Genomic DNA, 21,002 nt, shown 5'->3' with positions numbered 1-21,002 from the left:
CAGGTGGAAAGTCACCTCAACTCTCCTGGAAAAAAGCATTCCAAACCTCTGCACTGCAGGAATATGAAGTCCTTTGACTCTAGGGAGCATTGATGAAGAGTAGTTAAAGTTCCAGCACCAACAGTGTCTTAGGGAAGAATCAACAGTTCCTATACTTGCCTCTGTAAAGAGCCAAGAAGTTGCCCTCACTGAACCAATATATTGACAGAGAACCTCCAGGCCTGAAACACCCTTCATTGAAGGCATCTGTGCTGAGTTTGCAGTAGCAACTTTGGAACCAAGTATGAGTGGCACCAAATCTCCATGGCTGAAGCTGTCTGCAAAGATTTTGCCACCGAAGGATCGAACATAAAACCCCTCGACTCGGACATTCTTGGCACCATCAAGATCAGAGTCATGGCTAAAAGGTTGGTGTCAAAACCCTAACTCTCCTGATTCCAACACCAAGGGCAGTGTCAAAGCGATCACCAATGCCAAGGGTATCAGCATGGACTAACATTCGCCAACACTGAAGGAACAGCTACAGGTATGGGGTATCTACTCCATCACTACTAGTGCTAAAACAAGGACTGTAGAAAGAAGAGAAGGGAAGGGGGAAGCAAGTCTTTTTAAGCTGTCCTAAGCACCAAGAGGCCTGAGATGACAACACATTGCAAGCTAAGCCTTCATGAAGGCTGACACCATTTGTTCCCAGTACAAAGAGACAGGACTTCAGATGGACTTGTAGGGATCTGAAAGAAAATGCTGATGCAGGCCTTAAAGTGAGTAACTTTAATAACTTTTATGGAAGAAAAGCTTCCTGTTCTTCCTGGCGCCACGTTAGCAGTGTTCGACAACAACTGCTGAAGAGGTGTATGGATCTAGCAGGAGTAGCCCTGAAGGATGGCCCTGGCTGGGAAAGGGGAAAAAAGATCTTGGCACTCTAGTTGGCAACAACTATTCCAAAACTGAGACATGAGGTTCCTCTGGCTTATGCTACTCTTTCTTCTTTTTCTGGTCTAGGCACTTTGGAAGAACTCTTGCCCAAATCCTGAATGGTGTTTTCCACAGGAATCAATCTGAGGTGTGGCAGCCCCTTCAATACGAGTTTGCTTCAATGGTATAAAAATGTGCAAGAACTAAAATTATTACAAATTGAGTAGCTACTTTCCAAATGTTCCACAGCCAAACACACACAATATGCTGGTCCACATTTTTTTTTTTAATTTTTTAAACCTGGCTTGGGTTTCTGGTCCTTGAACAAGCATTATAACATAAGGGTAATGAATTACTACAGCATCAAATAAAAAAAAAAAAACAGAAACAGTTATAACCCTGAAAATTAAAGGCCTTTCTTCACTACAGAATTAAAGGCTACAGAAGTAAAGAGAAAGATTTTTTTAATAGCAAAGGACCAGGAGGGGATGAGGGGGAAAACTGAGCTAGTGAAAAGAGAGAATAAAATTTAGCAACAGCCAATAAAGTTTTAGAGAAAGAAGCGTACAGCTTTTTAAGAGGTTTGTAATCAAAGTTAAGAGAAAAAGTAATTTATCTGATAGAAAAACAGCTAAATTATGTCCTCAATCACTTGGGCTTCACAGGAGATATCTAATGCAATGGCGGCAATAAAATCTGGAGGATCTCTTCAGAAGAAGCAGCTATGAGAAACAGGATCTTGAGCTTAAGAGATTCACTTACAAAAGAAGGTGCTGTCAAGGTGACGGTCTCTGGAGAGGACCAGAGTAAATAATGTAGTTTATGTGCAGAGTCTGCAGACTGATGCACATGTACTACTGGCTTGATTTTGTCTCATATAATGTGCAGTGTTGCTCTATACAGCTAAAAATGTCCAGGTGCCTTGTCCTGAAACTTTTCAGATCTGAAAATACAGGCATACTCACATTTTGTAACTATGCTAAACTTAAGGTAAGAATAATGATTAGAAAGTGAACAACTGCAATACATGCAAAAAAAAAAGAAATTCAAAATAAAATATATAGTTATGCTCTTCAGCACAGCAAACACAAAAACTAGTGTTAAATGTTGTGTCTTTCAGCTTTTCCCGGTTAGAGGTCGCCACAGCGGGGACTCCGGTCCGCTAATGATTGGCAGTAGTTACGTGCCGAGTTGCCGGCCCTAACACACAACCTTCAACGAAGGTACGTCCATTCACACATGACTCCACACAGAAGACGCTCTAGCTGAGAATCGAACAGGACAACGTCTTACTGTGAGGCGACAACGCTACTGCACCACCACCACCAAAACTAGTGTTAAATAAAGGTGAAATACTTTCACTATCTTTAAATATTGCAATATAAAATAAAGTTTAAAATGAATGCTTCTATTGAAATTAAAGTTGCAGTTTTTCTTCAGTTTTTACACAACAGGAGTATAATTTAAAGTCATATCTTTCTAACTAGCCTAACATCTTTTTTAAGAATATGTCAAACTGTTTTGCAGATTCAACCCTTTACGTAAAGAAATCAAAAAATAGTCAAACATTCAGTAAAGATGGGCATATTGTAGCCTCCTTGAAAAACGATTATCAGTAAAGGGATTAAACAACAAATGTTGTGGTCTGTTTTTTTTTTAAAGAGTAACTACTGGGACTGAGAAGCCAGCTCAGCTATGTATAACTTGGTGAATAATTCAGAGTAAACTTTTAACAAACCTGTGAATTTCTAACTGGCCACTAGAGGGTAATAGTTAATTAACTAGACTTGTTAAATTGTGCAGGACAGGTACTTAAACTGTTCTTTAATGGTACTTCAATCTGTTTATGTGTATCCATGGTTGACAGAACTAGCCATTTATAAGACAGGCAACAAAACCTAACAGAAAAAACACATACAAACTTTCACTTGTATTTAGTCTTTGGCACCATCTTTTACATACCATTTCACAGCATTCGTATACCAGCAAAAAGGGTATAGAGTCCACACACCACCCCAAGCACTGTACGATGTTTGGATGTTGCAGAACACTGTAAAGTAAAAGAAATAATGGATATAAGCTGGCCTTTAACAATGTGAAAAATGTCTCATATAAACAGTCTTGTAATACGTTAATGAACTTTTAACACCTTTAGTTGTTAAGTAAAAAAATTACTGCTAAGCAGTACTGAAGATGGCCGAATCCTGAATCTGAATTCCTCAATTAGTTATCCCAAACAATTTATGAGGGACCAGTGTTTCTGCCATGACAATTTACGAGGGATCAGGGCTTCTGCCATCGCAAGTCACACAGGGAACTCCTAGTTTATAGATGATGCATCAACTAACCATTTATAAATAGACCAGCAATCAGTAAAGGTGCGCACGCACACACTAACACACACACACACCACTTTGTAAACTGTATCACTTAAAGGAAAGCATGTTTTACTAATGAAATTTCAACATAATATGCATGATATTTCACAAAAATGAAAGTATTTTAGCAATATTCACTGTAACAGCTAGTAGTGGCATACTGTTCAAAAATGGACTCCAGAAAATAAGCCTAAATAAATGTCCTTAAAGAAGTATCCTTCTACTTGGCTTGATGTTTACTGGCAAACTGTATTATGGTTAGTAATAGTCAAGTTCAGCACAAAGGCTTAGCATAAACACCAACATATTTCTTGCACTAATATAAATTATAGATTAAATTCTGCAGATGTCACATGCAAGAATTAAGGAATCCTATGTACAAACGAAACACTGTGCTTTTACTTAATTATTTTTAATTAAGTGAAAATCCAGAGACATACACCAAACAGTTACTTTAAATTAATGGCAAAGAGATTAGCAAAAAACAACAACTGTATAACAAACACAATGCCACACACTGACATACTAACAAAACAAACAAGCATCAGCATGCATTAAATACATTTTTAGATACTGCATACCAGACTACATACATCAAAACAATGACTTCTGCATTCATGCTTAATTGAAAAAGCCATTTTGAAGCACTTTCTTCATTAGATTATATAGAGAAAGCCACTACAATGCTATAGGCTACGGAGCACTTAATCAAACTGCGACTAAATGGATATCCTGACTGCACAGATTATGTATGTAGTAGATTGTGTATGATGCAAGATTACCTGGGGAACAAGCCTGCAACAATACAGAACACAGTATAGGAAGAAGAGGAGGAAGTGATTATTATCATGCTTTGCCATCTCCTGTGGCACAGGGTCGTTAAGTCTCCAAATGAAAGACTGGAAGAAAACATCATCATGGCACCATGTAGATGGGGCAAAAGTCTTCTGTCAATAATAATCAAGAGTATGTACATTCTGCATTGACCCTTTACAGTTATTCTTATCTAACAGAAGTACTGCTGTGTAATCAACTTACCACAATTTTAGATGTTCGAGTTTGGTCACTGCCGTAATCGTTACTTCAGAGAACTTGGCCACAGGAAGAGGTCTACACCAGAATCAAGAAACCCACCCCTTACACCAATTCACATCACATTTTCCATGGACATCTCCATGCTCCTGGTTTAAAAGCTGGCTATATGTCAGCCTTTATACCAGCAGCAATCTTTTGTTATTTCATGACCTCCAAAGTGTAAAGGTCAGAGAAGAACAAAGTGAAACTTGTGCTTCCAGGAAACCCAGGCTGATAAGCTGCCTAAAAAAGATTCTTACCCACCTATGGCATCTACACAAAAGGTAATGCAGGTAGCAATATCAAAATGATAAAATACAGAGAATGAAGGGGGTAGATAACCACTTCAGATCAAATAGAGCTCATTGTATTTATTTATGTCATAAACACATTAGAAACAGTGTGCAGGACAAAGCCAGGTCTCACTCTATTTCGACCACATCCACCATCACGAACTTTCTAAAATGGGTAAGTGCACAAGATATTGGAGGCAGCTACTTGGTCATCTGTCCACACTTTTTCTACTTGGAAATTATGTGTTTGAGCATAGACAAGATTTACTTCATTTTCAGAAAAAAAAAAAGATTTGGGTTTTCTAAAATCTTTTTTTCTGTTAAAATACTACCTTTTATTGCTCGTGAATATATCCAGGGAATGCAAGACCCTCTACTCCTTAAACTAGGTAGAAGGGGAAAAACACACTGGTGCAGCGGTGCAGCTTTGTTAAGTGTAACTTCAATGATCACTGTGCATAAAGAATCAGCTTGTCCGCATGGCGACCCAGTCCTTGTGAAAGATGAAGAAATGCTCTTTACACAGTTGGACCTGCAATTTGCATACCCTTCTAGCCAAGGTAACTGATGTTAGGGACTTCAAGATGGCTGCACATTGAGGAACAGCTTAATTCTAGCTCTCCCATTGTGAAAACAGAAACTCAGCAGAGAAGGTCAGTAGACTTGTGTCTATGGTTAAATTTCAGTAACTGGCTAGTAAGTGTACTGCCTGGATGCCAGGAAAAAAGAAATACAGAGGACCTGGAAGAAATCAGCTACACAAACTGAGGAAGAAGCACTGACTGGGGAAAGTTCTGCAGCTGTTCAGCAAAATGCAATGCAATCTCCAAATATGAATTTCAGTAACCTACAGGAAGATACTGACAAAGAGTATATCAGCACAAAAACAAAAGGCTGGTAAAAAAGAAGCTTTAAACAGACATTCAGATAAGGTGATAAAACTGCAAAATGTAGTGGTTGAAATGAAGAAAAGACTGGCTGAATATGAAACTGCTCAGGAAGAGATGTTTTAAAAAATAATTGAATTAGAGGACAGAGTACTTAGAAAAAACTTAATTTTCAGCTGTAACAAAGAAGCTGGAAGGAACAGACTGAATTAATTCTATAAAAGCACAAATAAGCAACTGGCCTGGCATTCCACACAGCAGGAATTGTTATTTAAAGGGCACATCATGAGTATGCTCAAAATCTGGCTATCAGAAAGCAACCTAGACTTTTTATAGTATAAATGCAATCCTACCAGCAGAACGAGTTCATTCTGACAGAATTGTGGCAGAAGGACAAAGTACTACAAGAGGGAAATAACAGAGTGTTTGTGGAAAATGATTACTCACAGTACACCAGACAGAAGAGGAGCAAATTTAATCCGCTATTCAGGGAATGTCAAGATGCAGGTATGAGATTCAAACTGCTGTGCCCAGCTGTTTTCAAGGTATTCTCCCATGCAGTGACACAATCATTTTTGGATGAAGTACATGCTAAGAAGGAAATACAAAAGTTTGTTCAACAAAAAGTAAGTTGTGAAACAGAAGGAGATTCTGCATTTTGTTCTTCTGGTAATAAAGACCAGAGAGAGACTATACCTGTGAAACCTTATCCAATGTTTCAACGGAAAATGTTGGAGAGAAGGAAGGGAGCATGAGAGTTGAATATAAGAATCAACAGTACTTTGGAAATGAAGCAGAGACAGGATTTGGAGAAGGAGAGGAAGAGGAATAAAACCACTAACTTAATGTGGGTTTACAATGTAATAATTATATTTGTGAAATATGACAGAAGAAAATCTGGAAATACTGAACTTTTTCAGAATTTGTAGGACAGGTGGGAGACTAAAGCATATTCCCTACTTCATGTCATTATTGTCTGGAAAAGTGCTTTGGGGAGGACAAGAGGTAGGAGAAAGTTAACTAAAAGTAAATATTTATTTCTTAAATAGCACCAATTTTCTGGCATGTGGTTTTCTTTACGTGCTATAAAGTAAAGTGCAACAGGGATTCTAAATAGGTGCTACTGTTCTTTTTTTTTTTTTTTCTCCATTCTCTTTTTCTTCTTGTTCAGTTTTAAGAAATGTAGGCACTGCAATGTAAAAGAAAAAAAACTGGTTAAAAAAGCATGACAAGAGAAAAAAATAATTTGCTTTTGCTCTTTCTTGCATACAGGAATGTCTGGATTAAGGACCTTAGATTGATTTGGTAATAAGTTTTAAGGGAAAGCAAGTAAATTTAAAAGAATATTGAAATGATGAGGCATTTTTCTAGCAAATACATATTTGCTTACCAGCCATTCTGCAGCTGGTCTTCATGTTTCCATGGAAAAGTACAGTTGTGTACACTAACCATAAATGTAGATGTTCGAGTGTATTCACTGTTGCAGTCATTACATATGGGTAATCCTGCTGGCAGGTTGCCCTCAGTTGGCCTGAATTCCAAAGTCCTCGATCCTGCGTCAGCTGTTGTCGCCCCTTCCCTGACGTCAGGTCGTCAGGGGTGTAAAAGAAGCAGCTGACGCCATTTTCTTTAGTTTTTCTTGCCCCAGATGTCAGGCGCCCCCTAAAAGGGCTGCCAAAATTACATGCACCAATATAAAATTTAGCTTCATCTACAAGCAAATACACCACACAGGTTGTAGAAATCAGAGAAAGAAAAATAGGTTCCATCAGAAGAAAAGGGGGATGGTGGGTGGGTAACCTGGAAAGCAACAGTGAATACACTCGAACATCTACATTTATGGTAAGTGTGCACAACTGTACTATGTTCTTCGTGTTTCACTGTTGCAGTCATTACATTTGGGTAGAGTCCCAAAGCTAAGGTTGAGAGGCTGGAGCTAAACAGCATTAGGAGCGGCTTTGAGGCCCTGCAGAACTGCAGTGGCAAAGCCTGCCTGGATTTAGAGTAGAATGGCAGATGATAGTGGTTTGTAAAGTTGTGCACTGAACTCCAAGTGGCAGCCTCTAAAATGTCCTTGCTAGGTACTCCCCTGAGAAAGGCTGCTGAAGTGGCTGCAGCTCTGGTTGAGTGTGGCCTAACGCCCTTCGGTACTGGCTTGTCATGGTGTACATAGCAAAAACGAATGCAGTGGCCTATTCACTTTGAATTAGTCTGCTTTGAGATAGCCTTTCCTTGTGATCCTGCAGCATATGTCACTAGTAATTGCTCTGTCTTTCTGAAAACTTTGGTTCTGTCCAAGTAGAATCTAAGCCGTCTGTGTACGTCCAAAGAATGCAGAATTCTCTCCCCCTTGTTCTGTGGATTTGGATAAAAGGCTGGCAGGTGAATAGTTTGGTTGAGAGCCAAACTGGACACCACCTTAGGCATAAATGTTGGGTTTGTCCTCAGAGAGACCCTGTCTGGATAAAAAATGATAAAAGTTTCCACAGCCATGAGTGCCTGTAGCTCTGAAACTCGTCTTGCAGAAGTTATTGCTAGGAGCAGAGCTGTTTTCCAAGATAAAACCTTTATATCAGCAGTAGCAGCTGGCTCAAAAGGAGGCAGGGTGAGTTTTTCTAAGACATAGTTGAGGTCCCATGCAGGCACTGGTAATCTGCTTGGAGGTCTTAAATTTTTGGCTCCTCTAAGGTACTGCTTTAATAAGGGATGAGACGAGATTGGTGGCTCTACATTGTAATGAGACGAAATGGCAGAGGCATGAATTTTAATAGATGAAAAAGGTAGGCCTTTGTCCAGCATCTCAGTTAAGTATTGCAAAATCTGAGGAATATTAGGCACAGCTGTATCAGTTCCTTGTGCCTGGTTCCAAGCACAGAATCTCTTCCATTTTCCAGCATAAGATTTTCTAGTACTAGGCCTTCTGGCTTCCAAAATGACATCAATCACAGCTTTACTGAGAGGTGTGTTTTGTATGACTACATTATTCGCCATGCTGTCAGGTTTAAAGTTCTGAGCTGGCTGTGCAGGATCTGACTGTTTTGCTGGGACAGTAGATGAGGTATTTGAGGTAAGGTCCAAACTGGGCATTGAGACAAGCTCCTTAGTACTGGATACCAGTACTGGCGGAGCCAGTCTGGGGCAATCAGTATCATCTTTGGCTTCTCCTGTCTGACCTTTAGGAGTACCTTGGGGAGGAGAGGCAGAGGGGGAAATGCATACACAGATAGGTTTTTCCAGTTGAAAGATAGGGCGTCCACTTTCCATGCTTGTCTGTGATAAATCCTTGTGCAGAGTCTTTTTAGTTGGTAGTTGCGAGAGGAGGAAAATACATCTATGTCCGGGCATCCCCATTTCCTTGTTATCATGCTGAAGACTTGCGGATAAAGGTGCCACTCGTGGGGATCCATGAGGTTTCTGCTTAGTGCGTCTGCCAGAGTATTTTTCCTTCCTGGCAGGAACTGTGTGTGGTAAGTCAATGCTGTGTTCCACAAAGTCATGGCTAGTCTGCAAAGGGGGTAAGAATGTGTGCCCCCCTGCTTGTATATATACCACATGACCGTGGTGTTGTCTATCTTTATCAGTAGTTGTCCTGGATGAAGTAGGTCCTTGAAGGCTGTCAGGGCATTTTGAACTGCTAGCATCCCTTTTTGATTGATATGTAGATGCATTTGGTTTGAGGTCCATGTGTCCTGAATGCATCTTCCTGCCATGTGGGCCCCCCAGGCATAATCTGATGCATCCGTTGTTAGTGTCTGCCTGGCTGGGGGTAATGTGAATGGCTGTTCCTTGTTTTGGTGACAAGCCTTTGCCCACCATCGAAACTCCTGCTGCAGACAGGGAATGAGAGTAATCATAGTTTCCAGGCTGTGGCAATGTTGAGTCCAAACACTTTTTAGATACCATTGAAGTTTCCTCATATGCAGTCTTGCATATGGAATTAGTAGGATGCAGGATGCCATGAAGCCCAAAGCCTGCAGAATTTTTCTTACAGATAACTGGGCCTTTGTTGCCAACATTTTGAAATAGGAAGTCAGTTGCCTTTGTTTGTCTGGTGTGAGATAAGCCATCTGGGCAGTTGTATTTAAGCTTGCACCCAGGAATATTATCTCGAGAGGGTACTAGTTTTGATTTCTTTTCATTGACTGTGTACCCTAGGCATGTTAGAAGTTTTTTCACAAACGCCAGATGCTGTAAAAGAATGTCCTTGTTCTCTGCTTGAATTAGACAGTCATCCAAGTAAGGATATATTTGTATTCCTCTTTGTCTGCAGAATGCAATTACTGATGCCAGGCACTTTGTAAAGACCCTGGGCGCAGTAGATAAGCCAAAGGGCAGTGCAGAGAATTGGTAATGCATTGAGCCAGCCTTGAATCTGAGGTATCTTCTGCATATTTGTCTGATTGGGACATGCAGGTATGCCTCTTTTAGGTCTAAAGTCTCAAGCCAAGCATTCTTGCCCAGCATGGGCAGAAGCTGCTGCAAGTCAGCATCTTGAATTTTGGCATATCCAGGAATGTGTTCAAAATAGACAGGTCCAGTATTGGCCTCCAGGCATTGTCCTTTCTGGGTACCAAGAACAGTCTTGAGTAAAATCCTTGCCCCTGCTCTTGCTCTGGTACTTCTTGAATGGCCCCCATGTCCATGAGGGATGAGACTTGTTTTTGTGCCTCTGCCCATTGATTTTTTGGCAGATCTGGCCAGACGTTTGCCTTTGGCAGGGTATGGAAATGGAACTTGCAGCCTTGTGACACGATATTTAGGACCCACTTGTCCTGGGTTATAATGTGCCAATTTTGAGAAAAAAGTGCTAATTTTCCCCCTAATGGTGCTGCCAGGAGATAAGTGCTTGGTGCAGGCAGGGGGAAGTCATTGGGACTGTTTCCTGAATGGTTGTGATTTGTCTTCTCCAACTTTGGAGGTAGAAGCCCCCCATTGCTTTGACCGGTATGAACCTTGCAGCTGGGATCTGCCTCTAGGGCATCTGGATCTGCCCCTTTGAGGTCTGTCTGACACAGGAAAGGACCAATTCTTTGTTGGCCAGTGTCTACTAAACCTAGGTGGCTGTACTTGTAAAAAATCTTTGACCGTTTGCATCGATTTAGCTTTGTCCTCCATTTTCTTTAACACCTCTTCTGCCTTAACACCAGACTAAGTATCATGCTGTAAAGGTGCATCTAATAATTTAACTTTAACATGATCAGGCAGATTTTGTTCCTTTAACCAAGCATGCCTCCTAATTACAGAACCTGTAACTGCGGCTCTGCAGGAGGCCTCTAAAGAATCAAAACCACATTACAAAGTATGCTTTCCAACTTGTTCAGCTGCGTGCAATAAATCCTGCATTTTCTTGTTTTCTGCACATTCAGAGTTAAACAACATTTTCTGTTTAAGCAATGCCATGACATGTTGCTGATATTTGAACATATGAAACTGACAGTTTAAGGCCCTTATAGCCAAGGTAGCAGATATGTAAACCCTTTTCCCCATCTATCCAGTGCCCTACAATCTCTGTCAGAGGGGGTAGGGATTTTTGCAGCGGAAGCCTTAACTCCTTTGGGACCCTGAGAAATAGTTTGAGTCTGCAGCAGGGTTTTTATAAAGGAATTTATGAGAGTCAGGAACCCTGTAATATCTGTCAGGCTTAACAGGAGCTGGAGGTAAGGAGTCGGGGGTAAGACTAGACTTTGAAAACATATCATCTACAATGTCTAACACAGGTGAGATGGCTAGTGGCTTGTGTTGAGGTAGTAAAAGGAAATCCCTGAGCCTCTTTTTAGATTCTGAAAAATCTTGGCTCTCCCAGTGGAAATGCTCCCTCATGGTATGTAAGGTTTCCCCAAAGGAATAGTCCTCTGGAGGAGAAGCTGAAGGTACAGATTCTTCAGCATCAGAATCCTCATAGGGGGAAGAGTATATTCCTGATCAGAAGAGGAATCAGAAGAAATGGAAACCTGATCTGAAGATTCACAGTCAGTCTTTTGCCTAGGCCTCTTATCAGGAGGAGGATGGGAACCCCTGATCAAGGTAATCAAGTCTTCAGCCATTTTGAGCATCTGTTTTTTGGGCATAGAGGCCTGACCACGTGGCTCTTGAGTTTGTTTCTTTGCTTTAGAAGCTGAAGTCGGTTTGATGTAAAGATGATTAGGTCTGAATACAGCCTCAGAAGCCGGTGCCTGCTCAGCGGCTCCGGACCCATCTGAAGGGTAATATCCGAGGCTCCAATACCTTGAGTTTCCAGTGGCATGGCTGACTCCACATGGGAGTTAGTAGCGGCCTGCGACTCTAAAGTAGCGGGCATCAGGGGTTGCGAAAGCGCCTCACTGAGGACTGGCAAACCGGCGACTGGCTTAGGAGAAGCTTCGTTGTTGGTTTTGGGCCTCGGTTGTCTATCTCTTTCCTTTTCTTTGCATTTTTTGTGAACTCCGGTAGTCGGATGGCTATCCGACGACATTTATGGATAATTAAACCGGCGTCCAAAATAGTTTAAAGCAAAATCATACTGACACTTAATAGTGTGTTGGTTAAATCTAGCACAAAACCGACAACCAGAAACACTGTGATCAGGGCCTAGGCAAGGAATACAGTAAGAATGAAAATCCTTATGAGGTATTTGCTTTCCACAAGAAATACAATTATTAACTTTTTCTGACATCGGTCTGGAGTCTTTATTGAAGACTTTGGATCTGAAACTTGAACATGAAAATCTCAGGAGTCGGCCAACCGGCACTTGCGAACTGCTTCTGCTTCGGGCACCGCGCGGCAAGAAAGACTAAAGAAAATGGCGTTGGCTGCTTCTTTTATACCTCTGATGACCTGACATCAGGGAAGGGGCGACAGCAGCCGACGCAGGACCCAGGAATTTGGAATTTAGGCCGACTGAGGGCAACCTGCCAGCAGGATTACCCAAATGTAATGACTGCAACAGTGAAACATGAAGAACATCAATCTGATAAAAATAAACTGGCTGTCTAGTTCTCATGTCTCCATGGAAAGAATCTGATAAAGAGAAACTGGCTACAGTCTGGTGGAGAGTGATTGGCTGAGGGAAAAAAGTTGGCTAGGACATAATGTTCTCTGAAAGCATTCAGGGATTCTCCCAGCTGGGAGAGCTATAAAGCTAAGAAAAAAAACAACAAAAAAAAAAAAACAAACAAATAGGAATTAGTAGAAGCACAGGCTGCACCATGTGTTTTATCAAGCATGACCTTTCTTTTAGGATAACTCAAAGTCTGAGTGTGGCTGTCAGTTTGGGACTTTTGTTCCTATTAGGAGGGTAAAACGTTAATATTTGAAGATGTGCATAGTTTTGTCTGTTAGTATTAAGTTAATATGTTTTCAGGGGGAAATGGGGGTGTGTTTGTATTTTGTTTGAGGGCTTTCAATAAAACAAAATTTTTTTGTAAGATGTGACATAGAATCAAATGGATATGATAAGAAATAAAGGTATAAAAGTTCAACCTGCCAGACAGTGTATTCATGTAACATAAAAGCTGAAACAAGACATTTAACAAAAAAGATGCTATATATAAAAGGTGGGAATAATAACTTTTTAATGCAATGATGCTTTCTGCAATGTCAACAATCTCACCTATAAATACAAAAAAGAAAGAGTAGTGAACTATACTAAAAAATGTAGAGTGTAAATTGTTATGTTACAGGAATACTCTTAGAAAGGACTGGACATGTGAATTTGTTGCCATGGATTCAAAGGACAATCATAAGGCCTTTTTCAGCTATGTTAGGAACCTGGGTGGAAACTCCCAGATATGCTCAGAATTAGTCCAAAATGATACAAAAATCACTGAACCCACAGACATTGCCAACATACTGGCAGACAGGTTCAGTGCAAACTTCACCCCCCTCTCCCCCCCTAAAGGAGAGATAACTATCCCAGCCGAGTGTACCCTCCCGGACATCTCAAATGCGCAGGTGAAAGCTGCTCTCTCTAAAGCTAAAAACACAGCATCAATGGGACCGGATGGTGTCCCCGGCTGTGTGCTACACGAGCTAAATGAGGAATTAAACCCGCACATAAGGCAGCTGTTTAATCTCAGCCTTACCACAGGATACATGCCCAAGGAGTGGCGAACGGCAACTGTGGTCCCACTCCACAAAGGCGGCGCCTACGGACGCTGGTAATTACCCCCATAAGCTTAACAAGTCTAGTCTGCAAAGCTATGGAGAGGATCATAATGGAGCTCATAAACAAAGATATAGGGGACTTGCAGACATTGGACCCGACCCAGTTTGGCTTTGTCAAGGGAAGATCATGCCTTTTGAACTTGGTGACTTCTTGAAACAGTCACCAAGGCCATTGATGAGGAAAGGCAGTCCATACAGCCTACCTTGACCTTGCAAAGGCGTTCGACACAATACCCCACTCGGGTATTGTAGAAAAACTTACCAGCTTAAATGTAAACCCATATGTCACAAGATGGGTTGCAAACTGGCTTAAGGACAGAACCCACAGGGTTAGAGTTGCTGGCGCTGTGTCAGACTCCAAGCCGGTCACAAGTGGTGTCCCACAGGGCTGGTCCTTGGCCCCTATTGTTTGGCATCTACTTCTCAGAAGTACAGGCCAACATGGGAGGACTTTGGCTGACAAAGTTTGCAGGCGACTGCAAACTGGGCCATAGTGGAAAGTGCATCGGACACGGATATCCTTCAGAAGGGACTCACGGAAACAGATAGCTGGTGCCAGAGCCATGGCCTGAAGTTAACCGCCAAAAAATGTATAGTCATACCCTTCGGGAAAAACAAGGTAACCCCAAGCTACCATATAGGTGGCAATCCACTAAGCACAGAAGAGGTTATCAGGGACCTGGGGACCCAGGTTGACAGTGGCCTTTCTTTTGACACTCACATTGCTAAAGTGGTTAGAAAGACCTTCTACATTGCCCACCTGATCATGAAGGGATTCACATCCAGATCTAGTGAGGTCATTGTTCCCCACTTATCAGACCAATGATCGAGTACAATGTCCCATTCGGGACGTATCTCACCCAACATCTGCAGCAATTGGAGAGACCCCAAAAGTTCCTCATCAAAAGGATAAAGGGACTCCAAAATCTGTCATATGCTGCCAGATTGAAGAAACTCCAGCTCTATTCAGTCTCATACCGTCTGCTCAGAGGTGACATGTGCCTGACATACAAGGCCATGTCCAACCCGGAATTAATGGACATGCTCCACCTCAAAAAATCCAAATCCACCAAAACCACTAGAGCAAGCGACTTAAACCTTAGCACGGATATAAATAGGACATGCTGGAGGGATAGATTTATCACTCAGAGACTCCCTATGCTGTGGAATAAAATCCCAGTCCATGTGAGGCAGAGCACCTCGCTGACTCTGTTCAAGAGAAATCTAGACCTGTGGATGGGAGATCGTAGGTTTACCCCGGGAATCATCTCTGTGTCACTGCTGGACAGAGGCACAACAAACTAATGGGCACAGTATTTTTTCATATAAGGGGTGGCGTAAGCCACAAAAATTTGGGCTAGGCTTATAAATGCCTTAGGGCAGATAGCCTAGTATAAACCTATGAACCTATGATAAAGAAAGGTTTTCAGTAGGGTAATTCAGTGAAATACCTGGGACAAAGGAAAAGAGGAGTACCTATATTAAATTGCAAGAGGAGCTCCAATAGTGATAGTAGGGGATAAAAAGATAACAATGGCAGATTTGTAGTGCTAATGGGCTACTGGAAAGGGAGAAGGATTACACTGGCATGTACTTATACTCCACCTAAAACGGTTATAATGGATCTTAAGAAAATTCTGGGAGAAATAATCAATTTTTAATAAGGAATATTACTTATAGGTAGGGGTAGAATGTGATTTGCAGCAGTGAAGATGTGTCTGTGGGGGGGCAGAAGGGAAAGTATAACAAAGGAGGGTAGATTTTTGAAGAAATTTATGAAAATATTTGGCATGGACAATGTGAATTCAGTAAAAGGGTTTCGGAGTGAATTTACATATTATTCCCCAAGATATGATCAAACACAAGTGGACTTGGTCTGCGAAATGCCTCTGCCATATCAACACACAGTAGTAAACGTGCTTGAAATCATGAATGAACATATACACACAAACATATGCCAGCACTTGTAATTACGCCTAACAGCACAACAAACACTTAGAAATAACTGTAAGTTGCCAAATAAGCCTCCATAGCACAAGAACACATTGAAATCACTGTACTTTGTGAAACCACTCCTTCTCAGTGTAAGAAATACTTTGAAATGACTGCACTTTGTGAATAAACTGTACACGGCAGAAAAAAGCTCAGATTAAGAAACACTTCGAGATGAATGCACTTTGCAAATAAACTGTACACAGCACAAGAACCTTTCAAAATGGCTGTACTTTGTGAAATAACTCTGCACGGTGTCAGAAACACTCTGAAATGGTGGCACTCTGTGAATAAATGCACACTTGGCACACAGAAAAATCTTTGAAATAACTGCACCATAATAAAGCACACACAATGCAAACATTTTGCACACACTGAGATACTTCGAACAACTCTAGTTATGGTTTGAATGGCTTTGTTCAATGTGAAATAGTAGTTTGTGCCCAAAACATGGTCTTTTACTAAAAAAAACATACAGTCGCCTTGCTCTTTAAGCTTATTTTCACCCTTTCATTGTACTCGTTATGCCCTTTTAATCTCTTATCATGCTCATTATACTTTTATTGTGCCTGTTTTACTTTAAACATGCTCGTTATGCAAACCAAAGGCAATTATGAGCCCCATATGAATATCTCTGCTAGTTTTATCAGATATCGTGGTTTCGAACACTTCAATTAATAATGTGGTTTGTGCCTTTCCTTTGATTAATAATACATTCTGTGCTACTCATTTGATTAATAACATGTTTTGTGCCTTATAAATGCACCGTTTCATTTTCTTTGCCATATAAATCATTTCTGCAGTTTTCTTTACCTTTAGCTTATTTCTGGCCCTTTTTCTTTTGTCTGAGCGCCGTTTCACTCAGCCTGCTTAGTCTACCTTCACCTTCAACTCTGCACCTCGTGGCACGAAGTTGTTGTTCTTCTAATCCTGGTTCTGACACCATGTCGCTTGTCTGGTCAGGATAAAACAGACAAACATTCTTCGGTTCTCTTCAAGCAGCTTCATTACACACAAACACATAAAAAATGAGGCTTTGCAACTTAAATAGTCTGACTACCACACTCATGCATGTTAACACTCTGGCTGTTCTCTCAAAATGGCACTGCTGTCTGCATGCGCTCAGTATTTATATGCACGTGCTACACCTGGACATGCTTCTTAAGGTACATACACATGCTCTGATCTACAGTCGGGAAAGCTTTCTGTAAATTGCCAGTGGAGAAAATGCTATGAACTAACCCCTATATATTATTTTTAGCACTCAGATAACTTTTCTTATAGCAGCCCAGACATCTGGGTACAAAGGCATGCACTCCCACCGTGCCTCCACACGTGGGCAGTCGGGCAGCACTTCAGGAGTGCTGAAAAGGGTCTATCCAGGAAGGAATCAAAGAAACCCTGACTTTGGGGTCTACCATCAGAAAGTACAGTTGTGTACCTTCCATAAATGTAGATGTTCAAGTGTATTCACTGTTGCAGTCATTACTCTTGGGTTATCCTGCTGGCAGGCTACCCGCAGTCGGCCAGAATTACAAAGTCTAGGTCCGGCGTTGGTTGCTGTCACCTCTTCCTTGACGTCAGTGCGCCAGGGTATAAAAGATGCAGCCAACGCCATTTTCTTCAGTTTTTCTTGCCCCAGATGTCAGGTGCCCCCCAACTGGTAGGCTGAAAAATATGCCAATAAGTATGCATGCACAAAAATAACATTTCCTTCATCTACAAGCAAATACACCACATAGGTAGTATAGGATAGAGAAGTACAGATAAGTCCCAGCAAAGAAAAGGGGGATGGTGGGTGGGTAACCTGGACTGCAACAGTGGAATATCCTACATTTATGGTAGGTACACAACTGTACTATGTTCGTGTTTCACTGTTGCAGTCATTACTCTTAGGTTGAATCCCAAAGCTGAGGATGGGTGGCTGGGCTAAATAGGATTAGGAGAGGCTATGAGGCCCTGCAGAACTGCAGTGGCAAAGCCTGCTCTGGATTTAGAGTAAAGAGGTAAGTGGTAGTGCTTTGTAAAAGTGTGCACTGAACTCCAAGTTGCAGCCTCTAAGATATCTTTGGTTGGTACTCCTCTGAGGAAGGCTGCTGAGGTGGCTGTTGCTCTGGTGGAAAGAGGCCTAATGCCCTTAGGCTTTTATTTGTCATGCTGAAAATAGCAGAAACGGATGCAATGGCCTATCCATTTAGAAATAGTCTGTTTTGAGATAGCCTTTCCTTGTGATCCTGCAGCATATGACACTAAAAGTTGCTCAGTCTTCCTGAAAGCTTTAGTTCTGTCCAAGTAGAAGCGTAACTGCCTGTGTATGTCCAAAGAATGCAGAATTTTCTCACCCTTGTTCTGTGGGTTTGGATAAAAGGTTGGCAAGTGAATGGTTTGGTTGAGGGCCAGACTGGACACCACCTTAGGCATAAATGTCAGGTTTGCCCTCAGAGAAACCCTGTCTGGATGAAAAGATATAAAAGGTTCCACAGCCATGAGTGCTTGTAACTCCGAGACTTGTCTTGCAGAGGTTATTGCTAGGAGCAGAGCTGTTTTCCAGGATAATAATTTTATATCCGCTGTTGAGGCTGGCTCAAAAGGAGGCAGGGTGAGTTTTTCCAAGACATAATTGAGGTCCCATGCCGGAATTGGTGCTCTCCTTGGAGGCCTGATGTTTTTGGCCCCTCTGAGGTACTGCCTTATTAAAGGATGAGAAAAGATAGCTGTTCCGTATTGTAATGGGCTGAAATGGCAGAGGCATGAGTCTTAATTGATGAAAAAGAAAGACCTTTGTTCAGCATCTCAGTTAGTTATTGTAAAATCTGAGAGATATTTGGTACATACGTGTCAATGCCTTGTTCCTGGTTCCAAGCACAGAATCTTTTCCATTTTTATGCACAAGATTTTTTGGTACTGGGCCTCCTGGCCTTCAAGATAACATCCATAACAGCTTTTGAAAGAGGAGTATTCTGAATGGCTACATAATCCGCCATGCTGCCAGATTTAAGGTCCTGAGTTGGCTGTGCAGGACCCGATTGTTTTGTTGGGTCAGCAAGTGAGAAGTTTGAGGAAATATCCATGACAAGCTCTTTAGGATTGGGTACCAGTGCTGGCGTGGCCAGTCTGGTGCAATCAGTATCATTTTTTGGCTTCTCTTGTCTGACCTTTAGGAGTACCCTGGGAAGGAGAAGCAGTGGGGGAAAGGCATATACTGTTAGATTTTTCCAGCTGAAGGACAGGGCATCCACTCTCCATGCTTGTTTGTGATAAATCCTTGTGCAAAATCTCTGCAATTGGCAGTTGTGAAGGGAGGCAAATAGATCTATGTCTGGGCATCTCCATTTTCTTGTTATTATGCTGAAGACTTGTGGATCCAGTTTCCATTCATGGGGATCTATGAGGTTTCTGCTTAGTTCATCTGCCAGAGTATTTGTTTTTCCTGGCAGGAATTGTGCTTGCAGGTGAACTTGATAAGTCAATGCTGTGTCCCACAGGGTCATTGCTCGTCTGCAGAGGGGGTAGGAATGTGTACCTCCCTGCTTGTTTATGTACCACATAACCGTAATATTGTCTGTCTTTAACAGTAGCTGTCCTGGTTGAAGTAGATCCTTGAAAGCTGTCAGGGCATTCTGAACAGCTAGCATCTCTTTTTGATTGATGTGAAGATGCATCTGGCTTGCAGGCCATGTGCCCTGAATACATTTTCCTGCCATATGGGCCCCCCAGGCATAATCTGATGCATCTGTTGTCAGTGTCTGTCTGGCTGTGGGTAAACTGAATGGCATACCCTTGTTGTGGTGACAGGTCTCTGCCCACCATCGAAACTCCTGTTGCAGGCAGGGTATGAGTGTAATTACTGTCTCCAGGCTGTGGCAATGCTGAGTCCAAACACTTTTTAGAAACCATTGTAGTTTTCTCATATGCAGTCTGGTATATGGAATTAATAGAATGCAGGATGCCATGAAACCCAAGACCTGCAGTATTTTCCTTGCAGATAGCTGGGTCTTTGTTGCCAATTTTTTTGAAGTAAGTCAGTTGTTTTTGTTTGTCTGGCGTGAGATAAGCCATCTGGGGCAGTTGTTTTTAAGCTTGCACCCAGGAATATTATCTCTTGAGAGGGCACTAGTTTTGATTTCTTTTCGTTTACTGTGTAGCCTAGGCCAATTAGTAATCTTTTTACAAACGCCAGATGCTTTAGAAGAATGTCTTTGTTCTCTGCTTGAATAAGGCAGTCGTCCAAGTAAGGGTATATTTGTATTCCTCTTTGTCTGCAGAATGCAATTACTGGTGCCAGGCACTTTGTAAAGACCCTGGGCACAGTAGATAAGCCAAAGGGCAGTGCAGAGAATTGGTAATGCATTGAGCCAGCCTTGAATCCGAGGTATCTTCTGCATGATTGTCTGATTGGGACATGCAGGTATGCCTCTTTTAGGTCTAAAGTCACAAGCCAAGCATTCTTGCCCGGCATGGGCAGAAGCTGCTGCAAAGTCAGCATTTTGAATTGTGGTATATCCAGGAATGTGTTCATAACAGATAGGCCCAGTATTGGTCTCCAGGTCTTGTCCTTTCTGGGTACCAAGAACAGTCGAGTAAAATCCTTGCCCGCGCCCTTGCTCTGGTACTTGTTGAATGGCCCCCATGTCCATGAGGGATGAGACTTGTTTTTGCACCTCTGCCCATTGATTTTTTGGCAGATCTGGCCAGCCTTTTGCCTTTGGCAGGGTATGGAAATGGAACTTGTAGCCTTGTGAGACTATATTTAGAACCCACTTGTCCTGGGTTATAATGTGCCAATTTTGAGAAAAAAGTGCTAATTTTCCCCTAAGGTTGCTGCCAGGACATAAGTGCTTGGTGCCGGCAGGGGGAAGTCATTGGGACTGTTTCCTGTATGGTTGTGATTTGTCTTCTCCAACTTTGGAGGAAGAAGCACCCCATTGCTTTGACCTGTATGAGCCTTGCACCTGGGATCTGCCTCTAGGGCATCTGGATCTGCCCCTTTGAGGTCCGTCTGACACAGGAAAGGACCAATTCTTTGTCGGACAGGGTCTACTAAACCTAGTTGGCTGTACTTGTAAAAAATCGTTGACAGTTTGCGTAGATTTAGCTTTGTCCTCCATTTTCATTGACACTTCTTCTGCCTTAAACCCAAAGTATCATGCTGTAAAGGTGCATCTAATAATTTAACTTTGACATGATCAGGCAGATTTTGTTCCTTTAACCAAGCATGCCTTGTAATCACTCGTAACTGCGGCCCTGCAGGAGACCTCCAAAGAATCAAAACCACATTGCAAAGTATGCTTTCCAACTTGTTCAGCTGCATGCAATAAATC

General features: G+C 41.8%; 1 protein-coding gene across 1 annotated transcript in view; it reads right to left on the bottom strand.

Moving 5' to 3' along the window:
- The window catches only part of LMTK2 (lemur tyrosine kinase 2), a 1,522,811-nt gene that overhangs the window by 742,609 nt on the left and 759,200 nt on the right, over positions 1 to 21,002 (bottom strand). The window contains exon 6 of the mRNA XM_044089711.1: positions 2,878 to 2,965. Within this exon, the coding sequence (XP_043945646.1) occupies positions 2,878 to 2,965 (88 nt within the window). The remainder of the gene's footprint in view (positions 1 to 2,877; positions 2,966 to 21,002) is intronic.

Source organism: Protopterus annectens, chromosome 12.part0 (assembly GCF_019279795.1).
Source record: "Protopterus annectens isolate FY-2018-M chromosome 12.part0, PAN1.0, whole genome shotgun sequence".
In the NCBI taxonomy this organism is placed as follows: Eukaryota; Metazoa; Chordata; order Ceratodontiformes; family Protopteridae; genus Protopterus; species Protopterus annectens.
Note: the sequence above shows the minus strand (reverse complement) of the source record. Positions and strands in the feature narration are given on the sequence as shown.